The 27,932-nt window shown below is 38.6% G+C and overlaps 1 protein-coding gene across 31 annotated transcripts in view; it reads right to left on the bottom strand.

Moving 5' to 3' along the window:
* Positions 1-27,932, bottom strand: part of LOC122574303 (MAP7 domain-containing protein 1-like) — a 202,394-nt gene that overhangs the window by 34,472 nt on the left and 139,990 nt on the right. For 8 of the 31 annotated variants that reach the window (XM_043741854.1, XM_043741740.1, XM_043741752.1 and 5 more), the window contains exons 2-3: positions 27,240-27,808; positions 26,140-26,402 (exon numbers count right to left, since the gene is read on the bottom strand). The exons of the other annotated variants lie outside the window; for them this stretch is intronic. In XM_043741854.1, coding sequence (XP_043597789.1) covers positions 26,140-26,402; positions 27,240-27,538 — 562 coding nt within the window. In that variant the 5' untranslated portion in view covers positions 27,539-27,808. The remainder of the gene's footprint in view (positions 1-26,139; positions 26,403-27,239; positions 27,809-27,932) is intronic. 31 annotated transcript variants of the gene reach the window in all.

Genomic DNA, 27,932 nt, shown 5'->3' with positions numbered 1-27,932 from the left:
GTTGAAACGTTTTATGTTTATGAATACAGTAGGATAGAGCGTCTATGTAAATTATTTCTTTTTATAACTGAAAAAATCTAAATAGAGATATGCTTCGTTTATTAAATTTCGTTTTGAATATTTCGTTCGTCCCAATCGTGGTACACTGGACTTGAGAGAAGTTTTTCACATACAAATAAATTGAAAGCGTAGAATTGCACGTGACGCTTTAATTAAAAAAAAAAAAAAAACAAAAAACAAAAAAACAAAAACAAAATAGGAAATTTTTCGATTACACGTGTACTTCAGTTGACGAACCTTGATCTCAGTTCGTACTGATATTTATTCACATGAAAACAATGTTAAAATGAACAATACTATCTGCTTTTTGTCGTTATTATTATCTTACTTAATGAAACTATTCGTATATAAAGAAAAGCGTACAGTACACGTGTACTTGGCACACTTTCACATCTTTCCGACTGAGATTAATTCGTGCATGAGAAATTATTTTCTGTCTAATAATATCACTACGACACCCTATACATACAATCTTATGCGCTATTTGCATTCTATACATTTCTGCATGTACTTTTAAATTCCTTAGAAATGCAGAAATATGCACAGTCCATTTATGAACATTATTGAGAAACTGATCTTAAAATTCAAGTATGGAACGGAGAGTAAAATGAATTATCCTTCATCGGTTTCAAGGGTTGAAATCGAGACAGACCGTACTCATGGCTTTTATTATCAACAAGTGTTCTCTGCAGCTTTTTTAACGAATCAATAAAAACACGTTTTCCGACCAACAAAACTGTTTTCCCCTCAGAGACAGATGATTCATTGAACGATCACGCGCTTTGAGCAACAATTATATTGGTCGTGGAAGAGAGCTCTCTTTCCATTCGAGAACATTCGACTTTATCGCGAACGAGATTGATTTCAATTAAACACGTGTCCTATATTTCGGAGGATGAAGAAGTATTGACAAGCGACGGCAAAGCACTAGAGAATTCTATCGAGTTCGTAGTCAGCGAAAATTAATCGATTCGGCCAACGGCTAACTTGCGGTAACATTTTTTCCTCAAAGCAATATTTTTTTTTCTCGTCCCACAAAGGTATGAACGTTACGCGGCAATATTCTGTAACACGCAACCATTTGCAATTTAATATCGACTTATCGTATCGAGTATTTTTACTCGTGTAATTCTTACCTCGCCAATAGTGCTACTACCTTTAAACTGCCAATCAGATACTAGCCGTGTAGATGATTATAGTAATTTGAAATAATCAACATATTTAAATATGGATGATCATCGATTAGTTAAATTAATTTTGTAATAGCAGAGCTGTTGAATGTTAAAAAGAAGAAAAAAATAAGGGGAGAAGGAAGCAATACGGTGATTCTTAAGCAAAGTTCAGATCACGACGCCAACTTAAATCTACACGGGCATTAGTTGGTTTATCAGACGCGCAGGGAGTTAATTAGCCTTCGAAATCGAGATAGGGGAAGAAAGCGGCAACTGCTTGCCCTTCTACGCCCTAGGCGTCCGGTTTAATTATCGAGGACGTATTCTCTTTGCGAAAATCCGCTTAAGTCACAATACTTAAATCTACGGCACGTGCACGCGAACGACCAAACTCTTCTTTTCCCTTTTTAAATTGAATTATCGACGAACTTGGTCGATCGAGTTTCCATGGGGAAAACAGAGAAGATTTAACACTGGATGTTAATCTTTAAAAATGATTGCTTTGGAAGCAACGATAATTCATCGCGTACCTGGAAAAAACCAACGTTTGTCACGTAAAAGACTTTTCGAACGGGAGATATATGTTTCCTGTTGTACGACATCCAGAGCGCGAAAAGTTAGAATCAAATAAAAAGTTTGTCTTAATATAGCAGAAAAAACCAAAAAAGTAATAGAAGCATAAAATTTTGTTTATTAAATCTATAGAATAACGTAAAGTGGAAAAGCAATTCCATCGACATCGCCTTATGGTTTCTCTTTCCATTAGAGACTTCCTTTGCCGGATGAATCTCCTTCAGCTTCAGAATTTGTGTGTTCTCTATTCGTAAATTTCGTATTATTTCCTCGAGAAGCGTTTCTTTTTCATTGTTATCTTCCAAATCGCGTTATACGACGCTAGTAGCAATTTTATGATCGCGTTAGACAGAATCCTACTCTACGGAGAAAATCTGTCCTGGATTTCGAGAAAAAAAGAATAAAGGAAAAAAGAGACAGACACTCTTGGCAAAGCTATCCAACATTCCTATGACAACTTCGCGTACGTCACTAATCAGCAGACGACCAATGACGTCTCCTGTTAACCAATGAATATGCGTCGCAACAGTAATCAACAGGCAGAGAGTGTATCGCAGTTGATCGATGAGCCTGTTCGTCCAGTAATTAATCCGAGATTCAACCGGTGTTGTCGTTTTATGATCGACGACTGGACGGCTTCTGCGAACAGAATTTTTTCAAGAAGACAGACACTGAAAAAGAATCCGATGACCACGATTGTCATTAACGCGCGAAAACAGGCGAGAGTGTAACCACAAAGCGAGCTCGGTGACGCTATTATCGCGAAAAATAAGGATGACACTTACAACAGTCCTTCTGTCGGACTGCATTAATTGAACGGCTCGCTGACCATCGAGACAGCAATAAAATGAGTCGGTTATTATCGGGTTTCTTGGAGAGGCAATGAGAGCAAAGAATATCGTAATCAACGACCAAAAAGAAGTATCGCTGTCCGATCGAACATTCGTGTTCGCGTGCGTTCAAATGATAGGCCCGGCTCTGATTAAACCTCCCTTTTATCATAGTCAGGTAAACGCAGCGTGATGTGGTGCAAGGCACCGTAATGCACAGCGCTTAATACCACTGTAGTTGAATTTAATTGTAGGACATAGAGTGTCGCACTTAAGTTGGTCTGGCGATATCTTTAAAACGATTATAGGGAAGAATGTTGCGAGATGAAATTAAGTGGTTCAGAGTCTGGTATAGTATGTACTAATTAATTAATTTCATGTGTTTTTGTGTAAATGCATCATTTTCTACATTTTATCTCATAATTTTTTATGTATTTTTTATTCTCCGAAAAAATAGGTTAAGATACTCTTGGAATTATTCGTTTAAAAGTTATTACAGTTCGAGGTCTATTAAATTGTTTTTACGTATCATGGACTATCTATATGCTATAACAAATGTTTGCATAATTTTCTATTGCCCCTGAAACACTTTTTCATTTTTTTCTTTAAGTTACTTAAGACACGAATTGTGCTCCTTTTGCACTTTTTAATCATTCTTATAGCGTATGAGTGAATGCTCCGATTATAATATACAAAATATACAAAGTGCAGTTAATTGCGCCTTACAGATACACTCGAGAAATATATGCTTCATTCTGGACCATTTAATTTCATTCTATAATATTCGCTTCTGGCTGTAACAGTTTTAAAAACTCCTATAACTGTATTTATATATTATATATACACAGTATACACGAAACACTTGGCATGCACCACTGCATCTTTTACCTCGATCTTTGGTACGAAGATTAAATTCAGTTTAATCATGTATCAGCGATTCGTCTCGATTTCCTTAATTGGAGCTTCTTTCCGCATCCAGCTTGCCATCTGACCAAGACTTTCATGTTATGATCAATGCATAGGAGTTCGTAATGACAACTACAGTTCCTACGGCCAGCTCGTCGTTCTTTAATTGCCACAATGTGGCACGCGATCTTTGCCGTCTCTCGACGACTCGTAAAGCGGAACCTAAAACGAAGGAAGATGACTCGTCACGGCTGCCATGACATTTATATATGCCGAGGAAGCATCGCGCGTAGCCTACGATAATAAATTGCGGCTGCTGGCAAGAACAGCAAGATTCTCGTCTTGCGAGATGCAACTTTTTCGGCGACGTCTCGCTGGTTACTTGCGCTCAACCGATTCCTCGCGCACCGATTGTAATTTTAAATTTCCCCGATGCAACGGGACGTGCGATTAAAGTCTTTTTGCAAGTTCCATGGAAGAAAGAAAAAACAGGCTGCCTTTGCGAGTGATTTTCCTCGCACACGCCATCGTGGCTTGTGAAACTTTAATAAGAACAGTTGGAACTTTGTTCTCCGGAGTTGTAGATGGTTTGATCTTGATCGTATCACCATGACGACTTAATTCGTCTCCATTTTGTTCTGCTTACTCATGTTGCGTTCCTTATAAAACTGTGAATACAAACGAGATTATGTGGATATCACGATGAAAGTGCGCTACGTTTCATGATGCGTTATGCAGACGAGATCTTTGGTTTTACTGATTAACAGTTCGAGGAAAGTGAAGGCAAATTCATCTTCGCTATGTTTAATTATATTTAAAGTTAAAGAGAAAGTTTGAGCCTCGGTTTAAATCAGCCAAAATGGAATAATTTCCTTTCCATGATACGTCACACGTGATCGTTTCCATTAGAAACAATGGTAGTCAAAATGATCAGTTAATGATATGTATATTTGCAATGTCGCATTTTTAGGACTTTGAATAGTTTCTTTTTTTTTAAATAAGATATGAATAAAATCTCTTTTCTTTTAATTATGTAAGTATATAATATAAGTTCAGAAAACATAAACTGGGAAATAGAGGAAAGTCAAGATATTATAAATATTATCTTTTTCAATTTGGCTCAGAATTTGTTCACGTTAATGTTATTTCGTTACGAAAAATGAACTTACAAAAATGGCACGTTTATTAATCAATTGTTTACCAAAAGAATATAATTAAAAAAAGTTACAAAAAGTGAAAAAGTCGATTCAGTTTCTGGGATCTTTGCCATGTCAGATCATATCATATCAGATGGCCATACGAAAAGTTTTACATTTGGGTCGATAGTTCTAGAATCAATCTCTGATAAACCGACAACCAAGAAAATAAGAAGCCTTATTCGTTCAGATATATCACACTTTATACGTCATCCAGGAACAAAGTTTATTGCCTCGGAGACTACAAACGTCTAGGTGACGAGCATAAAATCTCGCATGAACCCCCAACAGAGCGTAAACGTCGGAAAAAGTGCAGAGGAGTAAATATTTAACGGGCTTGTAGACGTTCTCAACGCTTTCTCGGACACGTTAGAGGAAAGTCCTGGAAGTGGACACGGCATACAAAACGGTTTTCTAGGTTGTTACTAATTTATTCAATTAAATGGAGACGTCCGAAGAAACGACTGAGATCATTTCGCAGAACGCGTGAACCACGCAGCCCAGCGTGAAACGTGATTACGACCTAATTAAATGCACGTCAGTTTCGTGCTCTGATTCGATTTAATCTTCTGGCCACCTGTGTGTCACGCGACTAAACGCATTGTCCTTCGAGAAGCGATCGAGTAATTTCATTTCGGACTATTGTCGACGGATGTTTGATCCAGCAGCTTATTTGCATCGCAAGTCCACGCCATGAACATTCCAGCTCGAACATTCAGAGAGGTTGAAACGTTGCAGGAAACGACGATTCTCTTTTCTTTCTCTAAATTACTCTCCGGTAACCGTTTCGTTGGTACAAAACGCATGAAAATAATCGCATACGGGCAAACAATAAACGAAGTGCGAAGAAAAGGAGAACAAAGAGCGTAGAAAAATATGAAATTTAATTGCAAGAGACAAAAGTTAAGGCGAATGGATTTTTCACGACCGATGGAGCGGCGATGAAAATTCCACGAGTCGTGCGCCACACATACAGTTTCCATTCCATCGTCAGAAGTGTTGTTCGTTACGAAATGAAACTGTGAACAAGGAGAGCGAGAAAGGGTTTAGGAATGATAGAGAAGGAGAGAAAAAAGAACGAACGGGGAAACGGTGCGCGTATCGTTTCATATTTCGAGACAAAGGAGGGTTTATACCTTGCCAACGAGTTTCGAATCTCGAAACGTATCAGCGTGACGGATCCACCTATTTCGCGCGTCCCTGTCGAATCGCAAATACAAACACCTATTCACTCGCGCGTCAACTACGCGCGCACATATAGCTAGGTATACCCGGCGTTCCAAATTTCAGACGTGAAAAAGAAAAAAAAAAGAAGAAAAGAGTAACTCTTCTGTTTCTACCCGCCACGCGTAGCAGCAATATTCACGGATTTACCTTAAACGGGTTGAAAGTTCTCGAGGGCGCGGAAGTAGACAAAGAAACGGAACTTTAGACGGGGATAAAACGCGATTGTCCCTACCATCTACGCTCGAAAACCAACGCTCGACGAGCATAAAGAGGCAAACACACTAACTCGTAGAATACGAAGTTGAAAGTTTTTATCGACGTGTGTGAATCGCGCCACGTACATTCAACAGCGAGACTACTATCTTCTTATCGGCCGTTTGTTACGATCGGCAAAGAGGATCAACGAGAATCGTAACGTTTTACGAAGTTCGGTGAATTTTCCACGTTAAAGAGCTTGATTATTACTTTCGATTTTCATTTACGAAGAAAACAGGCTGCTCCTCGTTTCCAAATCAAAGGAGTCTCCGGAGAAAGAAAGGAAGCAAAAAGAACAGGACGATTCTCAATGAGACCGTCCATTACTTGGGTCCTGTTCCACAAAGAACTGACCCGCCACCCCTTTGCCCGCGAAGCTTCTTCACCTCACCAGTCTCATTCTGTCTTCTTTTGTCGTGGATTTCAATTAGTAAGAAGCTATCGTAAGGGGCTCCTTTTTCTCTTGCGGTCCCGACTCCCGAGACAAAACGGTTCAGACAGGCCGTGAAATTAGGTCAGTAGATTAAAATCGACCAACGAGCTCGAAGGAAAAACGTACGGAGGAAACTTTTGTATGATCTTTACGACTTAGTGCAGAGTTCAATCGGCGAGTCTGTTGCAATTTATCGGATTACCGTTTGTGTAACGCGAGCCAAATTAACGCCGTGGCGCCTGCGCAACGTTCAAAGAAGCTGTCACGAGCTGCAGCCCAAACGCATTGTTCATCGTTGTGTTCTCCTTCGCTTGAAGCCCTTTGTGCCTCCTAATTGCGGGGCCAATTGTTTCTGTCCTGTATAGTCCCTCTCCAAAGGCACGTGTTCAACCTCAAACTCCTGATGTAAATCAAAACTTGATATTCCACGCGTCTGTCTATAAGCAATCTCTAATGATAGCGACGTTGATATAGAAATACACGTTGCAAACGATATTTATGCGCATTTGAAGTATGTAGACGTAAATAGATTGTTTTCAGTTTAGCCGATTATATCAGCCATTGATTTTTATGCATTCAGTCTACGATATTTTATACTGAAATATGTATATCTCATAGAAAATATATCTGCATTCCTCCAGTATATTCTAATGCATTTTTGCTTAATAATCGTAGGACATTTTTAATAAAGATTCAATACGTAATATAGATTATGATTAATTTGAAATTATATTCATCTCGTATCTGCCTGAGAATTTCTCTAACCAAGTATCCCAATTATACGTATACTCGTTTATTTCGCTGCTTAAAATTAAATTTAAATTAATGTTAAATGACGATCCATGAGTTTAACGATCGCTTAACTTCTCCCAATCTTTTCAACTTTGAAATTGCTAACTTTCTTCAAATATAACAACTATGTTAAGGCATTTTCATCACAAATATACATCTCTCCAATCCGAAAAAAAGAAGCAAAGAAATACTTTCGTTTCAAGCATCCCGCGAACAGATCCTTGTCGAATCTCTTTACAGATATCTTCAAAGAAAGATGGTCTGCCACAATATCGTTCTAAAGAAGAGTACAATAATTATCGCATAATAAGACGAGACGCGCAAGGACCATAAAGACTGATAAGCTCTCCATTGTCCGATCTATAAATTGGTCAAAAGTTCCTTCTCTTTATGCGAAAAGAGAGACGTTCTATGAGAACCGGTGAAAAATTGGACAGACACCGGCGTCGGATTGTTTCCGCGGCGGAAGCTTTGACCCATTGTGATCAAGGTCGTTTATCAAACGCCACCAGGGATGAGATCCTTTCGATGATAGGGAACAATTGGAAAATTTGTCGGGTCATTAGCATCATGTGGCTAGGCGTCGGACGATCTACCGCACCAGCCAAGTCCATCTGCTATATTCCACCTGCTGTTCTCATACAGCTGATTAATGGTATCATCCACTGACGAAGAGAACAGAACGGTATCTCTCTACGAGAAACCGTTTCTACATCGGATAGTTGGTGTGGAATTGGAAATTTTGGTCTCAATCTATATTCGCACTCTGATCGCCAAGATTAATTTGTCAAGAATCATCAGGATATATTGGTAGAATTGCCAGAATATATGGATTTTAGACAAAATAAACGATTTATGATTTTTTATAGATAACTTGTAGGTTTACAATAGATTTATAATATATTTCTAGAAATGTAGAATTATTAAGTTAGTCACATTATTAAGTATCACAAATTATTAAGCGAATGACAGAACGTCCTGGCAATAGAGGTCTCAGAAGTTGCAACAATTCTCCTCAGAAATTCTCTGCTAGAACTAGACCGTAGCTTTGTGAATTTTCTGCTGCGCTAGGACAGCGTTTTTCTTTATTTATGGCCCCAGCGAGAAGAAAAATTCCTCGAGTGGCATGAAAAATACTGGAATACTGGAATACTGAAAAATCCGAACAGCAGAGAAGAGAAACAGAGTGACTTGTATTTTATGAACGTATTTTTGCCATAGCTTTCGTTTGATCAGATCGAGACTTACGAAGGAGTTGCGTTATTATTCTATGAAAAACTGAGTTTCGTTTTTTCCATGACAGAAAAAAAGTAAATAAGCGAGGCAGAGGAAAGACGATATATATAATATAATATAATATACAATACAATGTGTACATAATAAGAGGAGGAAAACAGAATGACTTATGTTTTGTGTACGTATCTTTGCCATAGCTTCCGGCCTGACCAGATCAAGCAAGTTGCGAGCAATTTCCGCCATTATTCTATGAAAAACCGCGCTTTGTATTTTCCATGACAGAACAAGAAGGAGATAAGCGAGAGAGAGAGAAAAGACAATATGAGGAGGAAACAAGGGTGGAAGCGGCTTGTAAATATGCAGATCACAGTATCCGAGGAAAATTCGTTAGAATTGGGGCTGGCACGGTGGCTGTACACACGATCTACATATAAATTACGGCCAATCACTGCGAGCACCGCGTCGCTTGTCCCGATAAAAATCTCAGAAAAAGAGGAAGCCAACGGCGCAAACTTTCACGAGATCCCTGACACGAGCATCGAATATCGCTTTGGGCGTCGTCGATACGAAAGGGTCAGCCGCAACAGGAAAATACCATTGGGATGGAAAAGTATCGGTCGAGTAACACGGCTGATTTTACGTATGATTGGATCGCAATATCCCACAGCACAATCACCGTTTTTGCTTCGGGTCCGTAGCCATGAATCGTTTACGAAAGGGAGAGGAGCCAACGAGTGTCGATACTAATAACCACGCTCTTCATCATCCACGATCATCGTGCAACAATCGATTGCTTCCGCCATGCGTCAGCGAGATTATTGCCACGAAGAAATATCAAATGTTATTGTGAATGTCGATTCGATGAATCCGTTTACGACGATTCATCTGGCAGGAAAAATGATCGATTGCTTGAATTTTGTGAATGCGATGTAGGGTCGAAAATTCTACGCCATTTTCAATAGAATTCGATAACCTTATTTTCAATGACAACACCTCGAGGTCGAGTTTCCGTCCGAGTAGTTTCTTTCATCGCGTTAGCCCGTATCAGTAGAAGTGGTCTTAACTCGTCAGACCAATGGAAAGGCGCAGAGGTAACTGAAATTCAAGCTCGGACGGAGAAGTCCGGAAAAAACTAGCTGGCAAGAAAAAGCTAATGGACTGGTGGAAGAGATTTGTGGACGTCGACTGTGTTGAAAGGACCAAACTATGCTTCCACGCGTATTATTTTCGACTATGTCTGTTATCAAAATTAATCATGGAAAAATAAGAGAATAATCCTACGACCATGTAAATATTTGAGAGCATCTTGTTCCCCTTTAAACCATCAAATTTTGAAGGAACTAAGTATTTCTATTAATACCGATGTATGCTTTGATCTTTAATAAGAATACAAAGTTTTGAAGATATATTACAAGAACGAGGAAGAAAATTTTGAACGATTGTATTTATACTTGAGATTAAGATGTAAAAGAAGAGCAAGGAAATAAGAAAACAAAATGCAGATAAAGAGCATAACCACCAATACCCACGCAAGGTTTAGGGCGGATGTGACTAATTATGTTCTGAGAATAGTTTGCTTAAAGTGACTGAGATTGCAATACGACGAAAGAAAGAATGTGCGGATGTCAGGATATATTACGTGGAAGATACGTGAAAGGGTTATTTAATGAATAACAGCTGTCGAGCTGTCTTGTGTTGCACTGTACAACTTACAATTGTTTTAATATATTTAGTCATAATTTTACTTTGGCGTCAAAACTATTTCAATTCCTATGTTTTCAAATCCTACTCAAAATGCGACGATAAAAATTCCCGTAATATAATTTCTTTTTACAGTTAGACAAACGATTCAATATTCTTAAAATCCCTATTCCTAATACTTCTAATATTCCCAATATGAAAATTTTTGTTTAATATGAAACTTTCTATCCAATATGAAAATTTCCATCTAATCTGAAGCTTTCTACCTAATTCGAAAATGTCATTGCTTCTTCCACCTGACAAGGGTCAATATCCTTTTGATCCAAGGACGAACAACGCGTCGCACCAAGTTAAGTCATGTTACCAAGCGACACGCTCGTGTCCTGGCATCGACATGTACACGTTGCGTGCACGTGTGTCCACGCATGTTAAACAGAAAGAGGGAGCAAAGGATATGGAGACTGCGGTCGGAGTTACTAACCAATAGAATTTCATTACAAGTTCCACATACGCCAGGACTATCTTCCTGGTGCAATATCGCGAATGCTTCGGACGAAGTCTCGTCCTGTTATTGCCTTCTTCCATGCACTGGTTCAAAATAACGCAAACGCGCCATCGATTGCACTCGAAGATCACAAACACTCGAATATTCTGATAGTCATATGATCCCCCGAAATGAAAACTCGAAGATTCATGTGAAATCGAAATTACCTTTCGAAAGCCAGCTAGTAATAATATCTTGCTTATACCAGAGTATTATGAAATATTTCAATTATTAATTATTTATGAAAGAAGAAATTATAAACAAGATTCGAAAATTCTACAAGTGATCGTAGAAAACCAATCGACTTATAGTGTGACTAGCTGATAACGTAGTTGAAATTTCCAGTATAAAAATTCATTCACCTCGAGTATGATGGCATTGTGGAAACCGAAGAAATGGGAAGAGAGACCGTAAATAACCAACAGGCACTCAGGGAAATTCTCCCACGCTCATTTCCAGAGAACATTAATTACGTAGCATTTTTCCTTCATTCGTGTTGAAAATTGCTACCTTCACAGTTAAACAAAAAAATCAACATATTCGACGTTGACTATCTCCAACTAGTCTATCCACTTTTCCTCTTAAACGAACAATCAGTTATTCATTTTACCATCAACAGTGTTTTAAATTCAATGAAATAATTGTACCTGTGTTTGAAATAGTTCGCAGAAGTTGCTACATGGTAAACCTACGTTATTCGCGGATTGTTTCGAAAATCAGAAAACAAAGGCTGATGGAACGTTCGTTCCATCGCATTCTAGTGAAGCCTGTAATTGCAGACAGAGAAACGTTTGATGAGGCTCCTTTTTTTCACGAAGGTGTATTTTTCGTATTCTCGGCGAGATCGCGAGCAAAAATAATGCCGAGTTCCTGGAAAAAAAGGAAACGAGATTAAACGAGTCATTTTCTATGTTCGCCCAGTACATCTGAATTAACGACAGCTCACTTTCCATAATCGACGATGTCTGGCCACGAAATTACAGTAGATACAAGAAACTACTGCAACTTTGTCCACAAAGATCTGATTCGAGCCAATCATTGTTAAACTTTAAACATTCATGTTCAAGTGGGCGGTTATGTCACATTTCCAGTTGTAGTAGCTACATACATAAATATTAGTATACTTATAAGAATTTAAATACACTCGAAAAATCATTAGGAAATTGCTAAAACCTATAAAAGCTATTATTTCACTTGAAACGTTAACGAAATTAATTTTCTTTTTGTCCATGTATATCTGCTCCGTCTTTTTACCACCAGTTTGATCAATTTTGACATTCGCATCATCATCGTGTTTCTTGTTAATTGCCTCCATTCATGCTACGGATGATTTTACAGTATAGATTCTGATTTTGAGCAAACTTTTTCCAGTCCTATCTAATCCATCTTCAATTTTCTCGATATCTACATTAAAAATCCGTTCAGGTTAGCACATAAATATTACAAATTTACTATACCAACTATATATGTAATTCTTCCAAACAGTTTAAACAAATTCTTACTTTCTACGTATATTGGATATCAATCTTGCAAGAATATAAAATTTTAATGTTTTAGACTGATTTTTACGTTCCGTACGAAATTGGTAGGTGCCCTAATACTTGTGAAACGGAGCGTAGCCAACTAAAGAATTGAAAATGTAAAGAATGAATTATTTATTACGATTATATTATATGTGATCGCTGGTAGTCCGTGATTCGAAGTGTTCAGCGAATCGGTAAGTGAGTAAAAGAGTTATGCATCAGCTTGGCGTATGTCAGGAATTTTTCATTGCTAATAGCACACTTGGTTCGTTACCGTGTCTGTTGTATTGCGTAAATGATTGATAACCTCAGACTAGAAAAAAATCTCTGGTAATTATTACACGGAACACATTGTGCTAGCTCGAGTGATAGATAGCCATCTCGAGGCAGTTCCTTCGAGAATTTACGTGTGTATCGTTTCGCCTTAATTCCTCATTAGGATTATCTTTAAGAAACGGATCTCGCACGAAATTTACAGCTGACACCATCTTTTATTTTTCGACGATCTCGTTTACAGGATTGCTACAATTTGGCATAAAACGAGTCTCACTCGACCATTAAATGGATCAGCTAAATCCCTGTGGAAATACGTTAATTGTCTGTAGACGTCTTTTCCATTAGCCAGCCCCCGTGCATTTTATGTATTCCATAATGGCAGTTTGACGTCGTTGAAAATTTATTAACAGCCCTCACGCGATCGTACGTTGGCCTGTCAGTTTAAACATAACGCGATATAAATAAAAAGCTGCGGCGGTTTACAACTTAGTTCCGCGAGCTTACAACGCTCTAAACAGGACAAAGTTGCCGGTAATAAATACACGGAAACTTCGTTGCTAGGATCAGCAATTAACAACGCCGTACTGTATACCATTCAGAGACAAATGCGTAAATTAAAGAAACAAGTAGTCAAGAAAGTACCGTACTTCCTCCTTCACGAACAGCCTTAACAGTACAATTACCTATTTGTAATATGTACAGTGGTGAATGTACAAATAGGCAATTGCTCGCTTGTAAATTCAATTAATCAAATTGTGAAAATTTTCAGTCCTATTTTTCTTTGTAAAAGCATTTAAAAATACATTCCGTGTACTCTGAAACACTATAAATATAGAGTTGCTTCCAAATTTTTATTCAAATTGAGTATCTGATAATTATTAACGAAGTTCGATGTCATATAAAGATTTCCTGCTATTTTATTAAAAGAATTTTTTCTGCAAATAAATAACAATACGATTTTTCATAATACAATTGCGTGAATTTTCGAGTATTTCTCTATTCATATGCTCGCTGCTGTACACTGTACACACGTAAATAAGTAGATATATACATATGTAATTGCATTTCTGTTTCAATAAATGTCAACGTTATTTTTTCCGCAAGCACTTGCACGTTTTTAATGTACTAATTGCAAGAACAGAAAATCTGTATGCTACCATTTTTATGGATTTAATAACTCTAGCGTTAATAAAAAATGAAGCGTTCCATTCATAAAGAGAGTTCCCTTGTATCAAATGGATCTCGTGGATCATCCCCATCCTTCTACTGCGACGTTACTCGGATGCTCCAAATATTTTCCGCATTTGCCTCTTTGCCAGACCATTCTTCGTCAAACAACATGTTCGCCACTCAATTCAGACCCTCTTCTTGCACAGTCTGTCGGTCAACGGCGCGTTCTCACGTAGGACATCGTTGATGTCTGCTTTTCTTAACTTTCGAGCATTTTCATTGCGTTTCCACCGTGTCAGCGCAACGAGCACTCTCGTCGTCGTCGTCGTCGTCGGGACTACCTCCAGGGAGCCACGAGAGCTTCCGTGAACGCGATTCACGAGAAATGTTAGGCACGTATCGAGAAACACATGCACCCTCGTGTCCCTAAGTCGAATTTAATTAAAACACCGTGGAATTACGTGCTGCGCCTACTATGGTAAAACCTTTAAGCAGAGTACTCCCATGTAGATAACTTTGTTGACTATATCGATAATTTAAAATTAACGAGTGAAAGTGAAGTGTGAAGAACACCTCTGTTCCGAAAACGACTGGTTTGATAAAATAGAAAAGGAGAATACTGGACCTTTCGTTAATTTTTGATGACTTCTGATTCTGTTACTTTGCGATGAAAAAGGAGTAGAAAATGGAAAGAACCTGTTGAGCTCGAAGATGTAGGTCTTTCAATGTAACTGATAGATTAACAAAGTTTTATAAATCAAATAGATGTATAACTGTTAAGAAACAATATTTTAATATTTCCAATATTTTAACGTCGATACGTATTTATAAAATATTTCTAAAACCATGAAGAGGGGTGAAAAAACACACTACTTTTAATCTGAAAACCAAATAGGGAGACAATTCTGGGAAGACGAGATCGATGAACAAGGTGCTGAATTTAAACATTGCCCTTTCCTAAAACATACAACGTGTGACTTACTGTATTCTCTCCCTATACTCTGTATACAAAATTATTTTATTTATTATCTATAAAAACATATCTTTTCGAGTGGTTTTATAAAATCAACGTATTATTGTACTGGAAGTAGTTTCACCGAAAATAAATACATTTATTATTCAGATAATCAATAACTTACGAAAGTACAATGTTACGTATACACGCAACACCGAGTTTCAAAGAACTTGATATCTTTATTTTTTATGAAACGCAAGAAGTCTGAAAGGAAATAAAAGGTAAACGTATTTAGAACACAAGATCTTTGTAAATGAAAACGGCTTAATAAACGCTTTCAGAAACGTTGCGTAATTATTTTGTTTCGGTGGAGAGAACCTTCCTACTTGAGAGTATTAGAACAATGAAACATGTAACAGGGAAAATAATAAAGAGCGCATGACGGAGAACGAAAACCATTGGTCGTGGCTACGACAGAATTAACAATAAACCTTGTCACACAATGCAATAGTTACGGTAAAAGCTTTTCACGTGGTGAAATTTTTAAACGACTCCGACTAAACGAATGCGAGAAGAAAGGAAAAAGCGATAACGTAACGTAAATGCAACCAACCGAGCAAAAGAAACTATTAACGAAATGCATCCTCCATCGATCGATCAGAAAGCAGCCATGAGAGAAACCACTCGGTTCACCTTCCTACTACACCATGTGCTCGTATTTTGTGAAATCCGTGCATCTATTTGCAATTAGTGTTTATCAGGATTTAGAACGGAAACTGATTGAATCTGATTACCTACAATCTCCAGATGTGACCATACATGTATAGAAAATCGTGGGAAAAACGCGCTAAAATCCAATTATGCAAAAAGTGTAGACAGTAGACAGACAGATATGCAATAGCTACAAAAAGTATTTGCATGTATCCTTATTTTCAAATCAAGTGTTTTTATTTTTATTAAATCTGGCATTTCATTCTCATAGCATCAAAGTTTTGTGGTCGAGTAAATGTTGCTGTTAAATGATACGAAATTTAATATAACTTGAACTAATTTATTGGCATGTAAATGCTATAATAAATACATTGATGTGCCAATACTTCTTGCAGTCACTGCATAATAGCGACGAAAAAAGAACAAACGAGGACAAAGAATACGAAGAATTGATCGTAACAGAATAACCTCGTAATAGAGATAACTTTGAAATCCTTCTGTATTTACACTTTTCTACTACGATATTGGAAGAACGTTCTGAAATTCGCTACGATATACAGCGAAATGTTCGAAGATGATAACTTTATCATCGAGATAACTTTATAATAATCTCGCGATGATCAATCCACAGCATCGTTTCGCCGTACTTCCATTTCTATCAAATCTGCCGTCGAAGCAAGAAGCGAACTTGATGATAGAAACGAGGAAACAAGTGAAGCGGTCTGCTTCCTCGTAGGTAAGTTCGTACGACGTCTTTAGAGCCATGTTCTTAACTCGGTTTATAAAACGGATCGTTCGTTAGAATTTGCTACGGTTAATTAGCATTCGAAACGAGTCCGATGAGTCTGTTATTCCGAGACGAGAACTTCACTCTCAGCACGGTGTTTACGAAACGCTGATTAAGAATGTATTTATCGCGCGTGCCGCGTGGAGAAATGCCGGTTATATAAAGACTACGTAACAAGGAGAATTCGCCGGGAAAATCTTGGCGAATGAAACGCGAAACTACCAAGTATAGAGAGCGTAATGAAAATTCCACGCCTCGCTTAACAGCTACGAAAGTGACACTTTCTCCGCGATAAAGCCAATAAGTTTTCCTCCAAGGAAAGATAGACATTTTATAACTGGAAAAAAATTCCATTTCGCCTCCGTCGGTATCGTTATATATCATAATTTTTATCTATCTTGAAATATCAAGGTGTATTATATCACGTAATACGATAAACCGTTCGCCCCTTAATTAGAAACTTTTACGATTACGAAATTAAAAATTCGTCGAGACAAATCAATTTCAGTTGGCTTCAGAATCGCTTCATTCCATGTAAATGTAAATACGATATCATTTATTACTATGTCTAAGAGATTGGCAATCGAATGGAAGTAATTAAAGCTAGATTTGATTTATGACAAAGCCACGATTTCTTTGATTTTTAAGACTTTTTTTTGTGTTTTTAAGTATTTCATTTGTTACCATTATTTCCTATATCTCTCTCCGTTGTCCATTTATCTTTCCCAGCCTCCTTTACACAAAAATTTACCGAGTATAAATATCAATTTACAATTGGCAAGTTACAACTCGTAGCAAATTTATTTCACTATTTTGCCATTTTACATCGCACGGAATAATTAAACGACAGGTAAACGATTAGAATTTATTTCTAAAATCTAATTTCTTTCTTCTATACATATTGTATAGAATTCTCTTTTATAGTTGGAAATTTAATAGTACTAATAAAATTCCATAAAATTTCTGATTATAATAAATTCATCCCCGAAAAGACGAACACGATACGTACGACGAGTTATCTCGTCTTCTTCGGTTAACAGGATAATATTCTTCCTTGATCCGATTAAGCGACCAGAATTTCGTCGTTTATCGAAATACGAGCGAGGGAATTTTCACCGCGACATCGTTACCGAATCAATGGCCGGCAAACTCATTTAGCTAGGAATTTAGGCACGCGACCGCATTCAACCGGCGACAACAAAGACATCGCTAGATATAAGTTTAATTGGTACTCCGTGCCAGGTCTGCTCCAATTACCAGAACGAAGCTATTCGTCCGCGGACGATCACCGCGCGAACAATGGACTCTATTTTCATGAAAAATGCCGAGGAAGGCGCGGATAGCCTACAGACGAGGCCGTGTCTTCGCGTTTTCGAATAAGGCTCGAGAAGCCTGCTACGAATTGGCTTCGGCACGAGAAAGCCTAGGCCTTTTAATTTGGTACGATAGTGGTGGTAGAAAAGCAGGAAAAAAAAGCGAAAACGCAAAGTGGTCTCGACGAAAAACGTAAGAGCCACCCACCCTTGGCTCGTGATTAGCCACGTAAATGGAATTTCTCCAACGTTCGACGTACTTCTAATTTACTTTTTCTCAACCTCTGTTATACTTATGTGCGCTCGTTGACTGGATTCTTCGTTTTTCAGAATTAAACAGGCCTCCTTATCCATATCGTGGAATACTCACCTGCAACGAAACAAAGAAAAGACACGAGTCAAAAAACAATTCGACAGACAGCAAGTGAATAGAAGATTCAGGTATGTACAAGCATTAAGAAATTAAGAGCGTACTTCCGGTGTTTGGTTTAGAGGCGAAATGATTTTATTGAGAAGATGAATCAAAAATATGGGATAAAGTTTCTTCGTACGAGGCTCTGTGCTTGAGAAAATCGAGTTTGAAAACTCGTTGGACACACGTGCATGTATAATTCGATAACAATTAATCGAAGATTATTCTACGTGCGAGAAAAAGTACAAAAACATACGGTGAAATTCTATTTGTTTAAAACTTTCGTTTTTTTTGAGAAAATAGTGCTGGAACATGTAATCGAATTCGGCAAATTTTTTAATTCAATATCTCATCTAGTCGAGAAATATCGTCCTGAGGATGAATGAAAACATTGTATTTTACATTTCTTCGCGTACAGTCACGCTATACCTGGCTGTTCCACCAGATACACGACAGCCCATATATATGCATAACTTCTTACATGAATTATATACGAGCCACAAATCATTTTCGGAGTTGGCGCGGAAATTTATCGCAGAGACAGATAAGGCGCGACAGAATTTCGCCGGAAGCTTACGTACACGTAGGTATTTTCTTGTTCGTTATTCCGAGCAAGAGTACGGTCCCTGCGAAATTGCCTCGACTCTGAGGGAAGAAATGCGCGAGATGGAGCACGAGTCGAGGAAAAGGGTTAGAGAGAAATCGCGTATACGAAAGCAAAGCGGTGAAGAGGGTCTGAAGTGTTCCAAGTTGGCAAGCCGCGATGTACCTTCGGCACTTTCGGCTGCTGTAGTATCGCGCAGCAGAGGAAGAAAAGGCTTCCCTCTTCAATCGTGAGGACTTGCCCGAAGGAGCTAGACCGAAGTCAGCGATTCCTATCGACACCGACTACCGACTTATTACGTCCCATCACTGAAACCACCCTTCAAATGATCCCCGAGAAATTGCTACTTTCGTCCTTCTCGAGGGACCTGACATTTGTTTCGATCGTCGATACGGCCCATCAACTGAATTACGTAGAGTCTCGAGTATCATTCTGATTATCAGCCATTTTGAGACGGTGTAGCGATAAGAGATGTATTGTTTAACTAAGCAAAAGTAGCGTCTAATGCATGTTTCATAGCATACGTAACTTTTAGTCAATAAAATAAGAGCTAAGCAGGGTTCTTTGCTACTGTTAACACACGCAAGCTTTACTGGAACACTACTTCCGGTATTATTGGCGAGAAATTGTATGTGTTCTAAATGAAATTATTCATTGATGTTATTCGAGTAATTATGAGCTTATACAGTGTATTATATAGCATTGGTTGTTAACTGTGAGAATAGAAGTCTCATACTACAATCGACAGTCGAAAATATCGCGCAGATCTTTGTGTCTTCCACTTTTTCGCTTCGACTTCTGTCGAACAAAAGCAGAAACTTCTGCTCGATCAGACGATACTTCGTCCGCTCTTTCTCTGATCTGTAGATGTAGATAACAGACTCGCATCTCGATCAGCAACGAAAAATACGAGTACCCTATTTTTAGGAATATGTCACGAAAGGTTGTCCTATTGCATCATAAATCAATCAGACCTACATTTCTTTCATTAACCATCTTGCTATGCGCGAACAATATATATTCGTATCACAACTAGTCAGCAGCATAGCCACGTCGAAAAGGGACGATACAAGTGCCAAGAAGAGTAACTACTGTTTTTGTATAACAGAGAATAAATGTCCGATCTAACCACCCTGTTATACCTTAAAGGCTAACACGGTTGAGATTTCCTACGATGACATTCCTATTTTTTATCTGATATTAAACGATAATAAGACACTTAATTCCGTTTGACTTTATTCATTTTTAAAGTAACAACAAAAATTTACCACGATGAAACGATTTGCTTTGACGATAATTGTTAAAAGTTATTATATATATTATTTGTTTATTAAAATGATATCTTTCGTATTTATTCTATACAGATAGAAGAATATTTCATATCTTAATTCCTCAGAAAATAGCAAAAGAAGTTTCCTTCTAGTAGCAGGATCGTAAAGCTACGATATTATATGATACTGAAATTTCCGTTTGCCTCGTGTGCTTCGCTCAAGCTCATCGCACGTGATTAGGGCAATTAATCTAGGATTACACGAGTGGGATGCAATTAAAAACCAGTATCGATAACGCCGCCGCGGATATCGATGTTGACGTGTTTGCCAGGATGAAGCGCGTTGTGATTTTCTATGGACTTATTCTCCTTTCGAAAACAAGGGAGAAAATCACGAGAGAGAAATAGAGATGATGATCCTCGCGAAGAAAATCACGAGAGAAATATAGATGATGATCCTCGCGCAAACGAGCGAGCAGGGGTATCCTCTACGTTTATCGGGCGTTCTACTTTTCCGTATAATATTCCTTTTTCCTTTCACGTTTTTCGCGACGATCCGTTTCGAAGAAAAGCCAAGCGATCTGAACTTACGTAAACACGGCACGGAAGACAACGCGCAAACACGTTTCCGGCAGCTTCCGCGGGGAACGTTTCCACGTGCCGCGACCAAACAATTCATCGCAATCCCTTTCGTGACATGGAAACTTCGATAGAATTCTCGACAAGTCTATGAAAGCGCGGAAAGTTTCCTCCTCCATGCGATATCCACAGATCCTAAATTCTAACGGCAACGAAACTTCAACAACGGTAAACTGAGAATAAAGAGCCGGAATCGGATGCTGGAAATTGTTTGGGCAAAATGAGGGAAAGCGGCGTAGCTGAGCCAGGAAAATCGGGGATATTATAATTTTAATCGGCTAGTTTCTATGACCACGAACTTGCCGCGATCGATATTAATTTCGTGGCGTTGCAACGTAATTAAAATTTACCTTTTAATCAATTACCATCGACTGTTCATGTTATCATTGACACTAAAGCACGACGCTGAAATTGCTACTTCGACGGAGGAACGCAAACTCCCGCGAACAACATCCAACCACCCCTTAGGCTACACCCTTAGACTATTCAACTATGTATTTACAAACTCTTCAACTCCGAGGGAGTACACCGTAAGAAAAAACCACTTGCACGTGAATCGCCGACATATATCCCATAAATATTCATCAGATGCGTAATCTGCATTTACATACCAAAGATAGAGCAAGAGCTCGATGTAAGTCCGGAACTGGTTCGCCACGATCGCAAACAAGATCTCCAAGTTGAAGAGGCTTCTCGTGGACGTTGCCACGTTGGAGGAGCATTAACGTTCTAACGTACTTTCTCGTTGTAGGATTATGATGAATCTTCGATCGATGAAGAGGAGCAGGCGGAACGCAAGTTCGTTAAACAACGCAAATGGTAGGAAACGACTGTACCGCATTGCGAGACCGCATTATCAAGCCGACCTGCTAACGCCCATAATTCACAGGCTTCTGTAACCCCTTTCTCTCACTTCCTCCTTGTCCATATCTTCTATTTGCCTCTCTCTCTAACTCCCTGCGTAAGTACACGATATCCCAGCGTGTAACGACGTTCAAGTGAGACACGAGAGAACATCCTATTGCATCAACAAGCTTTAGCTTCTACGTTTCGTTACTACTTGCTTTCGAAACAATTACGCCGATCAAAGACAAGCATCGATCGTCGAAACGGTTTTGTCGCGGTTCCGTTCCAATTCCGATTTCAGATTCGCGTTTATCTCCGATGTTTCCTCCGTAATCCGTCGGAGATTATGCGTCAGAGTTGTCGGAAGACTACGAAGAGCGAACAAGGGCTCGGATATTGTTGCACGCCATGAACAATATGATGATATGGTTATGAAGTAATTTGACTTTATGTAGAAAGTTTTGCAGGAAATATAATATAAATACAGTGGAATAAGTTTTCGAAAAAATAAGAGGTTACATGTGTTGTCTTTTACTTACGAGGATAGAGAAGAATCATTAAGAAGAAGAAAATGTTAAGGGAAGGATCTATCGAAGATTTCATTTTCTATAAAAAATTTGTTTGTTCATTTGTGGAAGACATTTATATATTTCTTTCATTTCAAATTATAAATGACATCTAAGAATCACGCATGGGTATATGTTTTCAAATATTCCTGTTGTATTTTGTATTATTAATATTTTCCACTAGTTTTTGATAAGTCTTTGATAAGAATTTAGAAAATTCAAATCAGGTTATTTCCTCATCTTATCCATTTTTTTTTTTTTTTTTTTAAATCGAAGATTCAATATAAATATTAGAGACAAAGTTTGAAATAAATACGATTCTATATAACTTGTAAATATAATGAATACAAGATTTGATGTAATACAAAGCAGATTTACTTCAAGGTTTCCATTGATCAAACATTTGTCACTTCCCTGTCGAGTACTATAAGTTCATTAGATTTGAGATTTCTTTTTGTAACGCTTCACTTATCGTAAACATTTCTGTACATTTAATGGACAGTCTTTACAAGTATGAACTGGTACAGAACAATTACCGAGCTTTATCGTTCTACCTTTGGCGCATCATCGTCCAACGATATTATTGATTTCCCTCACCACACGGGTATCGCTCACTTCCGCATAATCCTTGTCGAGATTACGAGCCAAAATCGATAGAAGAACACGCCGGGCGTTGATAAAAAATTGTTTGTCGACGCGGAGCTCCCCGTACCCTCGAATATCTCGGTGAATTCTAGACAGCTCGTCTCTTGCGCTCCAAAGCATTGCCGACCAGCGGATCGCATATATTCGTGAGCTTCCTCGACGGCCAGGATCGAAATCGTTCGATGCAACGAGCCAACAGTCTCGTTCAGAAACGAAAAGAAGTTGCGTCAGCTCGAATTCAAACGGGAGAAATCGAAACATCGTGTTTCATTCGTTATTATGCTTTGCTACTGGCGAGACTCGCCAAGTGTTCGGCAAAAAAAAAAAAAAAAAAAAAAAAAAAAAAAAAAAAAAAAAAAAAAAAAAAGAAAAAAAGAAAGAAAGAAAGAAAGCGAATTGGGCCAAACAAATATCGGGCGGCGTGGCAAAATTTCGACTCTCAAACGGCGAGAAGTTGAATCGCGGCCCAATTCCTGTCTTGATCGAATAGAACGTCACATCAAAAGTGATTTGTTTCGGGATTACGTGAACGTTTGCGATACAGATACGACTCCAGAGTTGATTAGTTGCGCCGACGCATTGAGCGAACGGCGAGAAATTGTTTTAGATTTAGTTAGTCGAGGGAAAAGTTTCGAAGAAACGAGCGAAAGGGTATTCTGCGATCTATTATTTTACGACTTGGGACTTCCTTAACGCTTTGGTATATCTACTTTTAACACGGCCACTGACAACCAATACGATGTAGATTCGAGCCGATAGGTATTTTTAGGTTATACGTATCGTGCCGATTTTACTCTGGAACTGTCTCTTTTTCTTTTTTAAATAGCGCGTGAGCAGGTATACTATTTGTCATGGGGATATTTGATACATAGTAATTTAGTTTTTATCTGCTTGATTAATATGGTCCTGAGTAATCGATACGAGTAATTCTTCGGGGAGAATTATTATACCACTGTATATATTTAATATAAATTATTATGAAGTACTCCTCGTACATATATACTGTTGTTATTTCTTCTCTCTCTATATTGTACGAAATGAACTAAAATTTCTTAGAGGTTTCCAATACATGTAACGGATAGGTGTCGAAATACTTCTGACCGGCACTGTACTTGTTTTTATAAAATTTTATAAAACAGAGAAAGATTATACGAATATTTTTTAGCATACAGCATTGAATCCATCGCGAACGTAATGCAGTATATGCAGAATCATATGAAGGAAAGCATCGAGCTTCACTGGAAACTTCAAAGCTTTAAAGGAAGTGAAATTTTCGAAAGTGTGCCTTTAACTTTTGTTTGTCCGCAGAAAAATGAAAATACGAAAACTTATTTAAGACGCCAATTTAAGTTTGCTTACTGAACACGTTCGTATAAACATCCATGGCAGAGTACACAAAGTACAAATGACAGAGCCTGAAAGAGACTCGATAATGGGATTCATTTGTTTTGTGCGGGTCGGTCACCGAGTATCTCACAATCAGCTGAATTTTATCGAACGAAATTCTTCGCCTTCGCTTTCCGGAACGGGACAAATTTTCGCGGTAAGGAAGATCGTCGACGAGTAGCTCGATAAAAAGGCGGAAAGTCGTTTGAAGTCTGACAAAGAAAGCGTCGCGGAAAAGGAACTTCCGGCTGGCTTGCCGTAGCGGTAAATCGCGCTCTTCTTTCACAAACGAATTTCTCACAGAGATACCGCAGACGACAAGAAGTCGAGCTGACTGTGAGTTAATTGTTCGTAATCTATCTTTGGATTTGAAGGACCGTTAGATCGGAGACAGATGATTTAAAGAGATCGCTAAAGTTGTTCAGTGATACATTGAACGATGTCATACGAAAAGTATGTCTGTGATTAGATGATACGATAAATGGAAAGTTTCTTATTCGAGTCCAATCGTAAGACATTTAAAATTGAAAAGTTTCAATATTTGATTTATTTAAAAATTTGGAAAATCAAATATTCTTAACATTGAAATATTTAAATACTTGAAAATTGTGACATTTAGAAACTAGGGAAATCTAATTATTTAATGCTCTGCATATTAAAATATTTGAAATTTTTTAAAATCAGCAATTTAGAAATTTAAATACCTCACGCGCCTTTCAACGTCTAATCGTATTGAAAGCGTTTGCTTGATGCCGTAAAAGCTTCCATACAACCCTCGTGGAAAGTTAGTTCTGGGAAACGAAAATCGCGTTAGCGCAGTAAAAAGGCTGGTGAATTGTTCACGTGTCCGCCTACTATTTCGAGAATTCAAAAAAGACTGCGAACGTACGTAAACTTAGTGAATATTTGCTCTCTGAACGTGCGATAGTCAAGTTTTTTAAAGTGCGAGTACTCGTGCCGCGACGAATACACGAACAAGATAAACGAAGCTGAGAGAACTCTCGCGGATGCTGCGATTTCCTTTAACTTTTTTTTTTTTGAACCAATCGAAGTTTGCTAATATTTATCATCCACTGCAAACGAGCTTTGGAAAAATATCTAGAAAAAATGGCGAATATGTTCCGGACAAACTTCGAAAACTCAATTCGCGTGTCCTTGCGCTGCTAATTTGCCTGGATGGAGCTATCACGATGGCCACTGGCTTGGCAAACTCGATTTCCTCCGTTAATTACCGTGTATCGACGACGAATACGACGGACAAGTTGTCCCACATAACTACTTTCGTTTTTGCTTAAAACCATTAACGATCCTATCAATTATGCTGCCTAAATTTTATAAACACACATTATTCAGACTATAGACCACGTACCACTTACGTAACATCGCTATAAATAATTTCAGGTATATCCCAATTTTCATTCTGTAAATGGTGGATTGAAAATCAGCGTTGTAAGTCACGATTTTAAGATTTTACATTTAATTTACATTTAATCGTTCAATCAATCAGTGCCATCAGTATCAAGTGTCACCTGTTTAGTGTGATAATTAATTAAACGCTGTATCCTTCGATCATTGTCCTAGTCAATTTCGATATTTATACTATTCGATTTGTAACTATACATATATTTATATTAAATATAGTTCTATCGAGTTTTATATATCCTTATTCACTGACTGATTCTCTAAGTCAGATATAGAGTTCGGGCTGTTTAGTTCATCTGAGATATTTTCGGCGATTTTAGACCAGAAAGTTATGAAAACACCAACGTATGATTGTTAGTTCATTATTCTCATCTGAAATTGTTGCAAATAACCTTCACAATTTTATGCCTCATATTTTGTACAAAGTACAAAATTCTACAAATTCGAAACACGAAATATTAGCTGATTAATTATTTCTATAACAATTTGAATCAGTTATCGGGTTCTGTACGAAACCAGCAGGCGTCTTAATACTTGTGAACGATGATGTATAAACAATCAAAAATCCAACATAGACGTTTTTCTACTATTCTCATATTGATCTATTCTCCATAAAAATAAATGCTCTATTTGTAGCACGCGCTATGGCACGCTAGCAAAGAAACATCAACGACAAAGAGAAACAATACCTTCGTCGCCAGAAGTTGAGGAGTTGTCCTCTGGTTCGGGCGACGATCCTGGAGATCCAGGGGATTGTCTACCGAGTCTCGAGTCTGGTCGGCCATACTCGTATCCTCCGCTTGATCCCCTGTTGTCTTCCCACTGTCGTCCCTTTTCTGGGGACACTGATCGTCCGTCCCTCGTGTCTGCCGCAACCGAACCTCGCTTCCCGTCCTTCGCTTCGGGGCAGCCCAATCTTTTCCCGAAATCGCCGGACACCGTTGAACGCTTCCTGGGGATTCCGTGACGGGAATACGTTTACGCGCTTTCATTCGCCAGACGGCCAATTCGATCGTTAACGAACTTTCGATCTCGACGGGAACTTAAATTAGCCGCGCGGAAATCGCGAACCCCCGGGCCTCGTAGGAACGATCGAATTTCCGGTACGATTCTCCACGTGGCTCGATCTCGACGATATTCCTTCATTAGCTTGAAAAACATTGAACTTTTATGGCAAGATTTCAATAAGCGTAAAGATTATCGGCCGCATTGAAGAACTGCGTCATTGCAGATGGAATAGAGAATAAGTAGATTTGGACTGTGTGTGGTTCGGCACTACTTTATATCCACTAATATCATATATATATACGCACGGTCTGTTTGAGAAGGAATGAAATTTATATCTCTTTGATTATCGATTAGTATTCGTTCTGAGATCGTTTAACAAGATGACACGAATATATTAATTAACGTATTTTATATACCATATAACATTTTTAGAGTACCATATAAAATTAAAGATTAAGGCGATGATTGGTCAACCATTAACGATGAATAAAACGAACAATGTTTACAAATATGATCAATGTTCGATGTAATATATTCGCAATTCCCTTACTTCTCAAACAAATTGTGCATACCTCTGCATGTTTTCTTGATTCACAGACAATTGACATTTAAGCTTACGTGCTTTATAAACATTTGACATTTGACTTTATCCCTCTTTAGATTATCATGTCATTCAATCTGTACAAACAGACAAGAATATGAAACGAGCCGAGATCAAAAGCAACGCGACGTGCGATCGTATACCAGAGAGGCAAGCATTTCGCGACGGTTGTAAACGTACTCCCTGGAGTCGCCTGAAGCGGTGGGCGATCTCCTTCCTGTGTAGTCACGGAACTCCGTAGTGCACGTTGCTGACGACGACGGCTGCTGCGGTGATCTTCTTCCGCTGGTCCCTGGATCTCTGGCTTCGTGGCAGGCGTCACGGACATTTGCCAGGTCAACGTTGGCAGTAGTCTTTGCTTCTTTGGCGGGAGATGGCGGCGGAGACGTTGGTGGTGATGGTGATGAACTTCCTGCACGACCAGAACTGTAGCACACGGCTGCCTTCCGCAAAGTCTCCCTGCACAGCTCGGAGAACATACTGCCTCCCCCATGGCCGTGGCCCTTGCGGACCACCCTTCCTCTTCTTTAACTTCCTCCTCTGTTCCCTCGTTCACCAAGTTCGAACGCACTCGAACTCGCACGTTCAACTCGGTGCTTGGTGTATTCGTTGGATACGTTTCACCAATCCTGGCCACGTGCTTCCAACATCGACATCCTCGTCGTCTACTTCTAGGGAACCCGTAGCCCGCGGTTCCACCGTCGCAAGAATCGCTCGATACTACATCGTTACCCGACCCCCGTCTACAGCTATTGTTTCGATGTTTAAATTAAATGAAATAAACGCAGAGGAAGGAAATATGTATGCGTGGTCGACTACGGGGATCTTATGCTCGAGCGACCAGTTACCATCCTGACAGGCTTATCTTGAAAT

This window comes from Bombus pyrosoma, linkage group LG2 (assembly GCF_014825855.1).
Source record: "Bombus pyrosoma isolate SC7728 linkage group LG2, ASM1482585v1, whole genome shotgun sequence".
In the NCBI taxonomy this organism is placed as follows: domain Eukaryota; kingdom Metazoa; phylum Arthropoda; class Insecta; order Hymenoptera; family Apidae; genus Bombus; species Bombus pyrosoma.
This window is presented reverse-complemented; position numbering and strand designations above follow the sequence as displayed.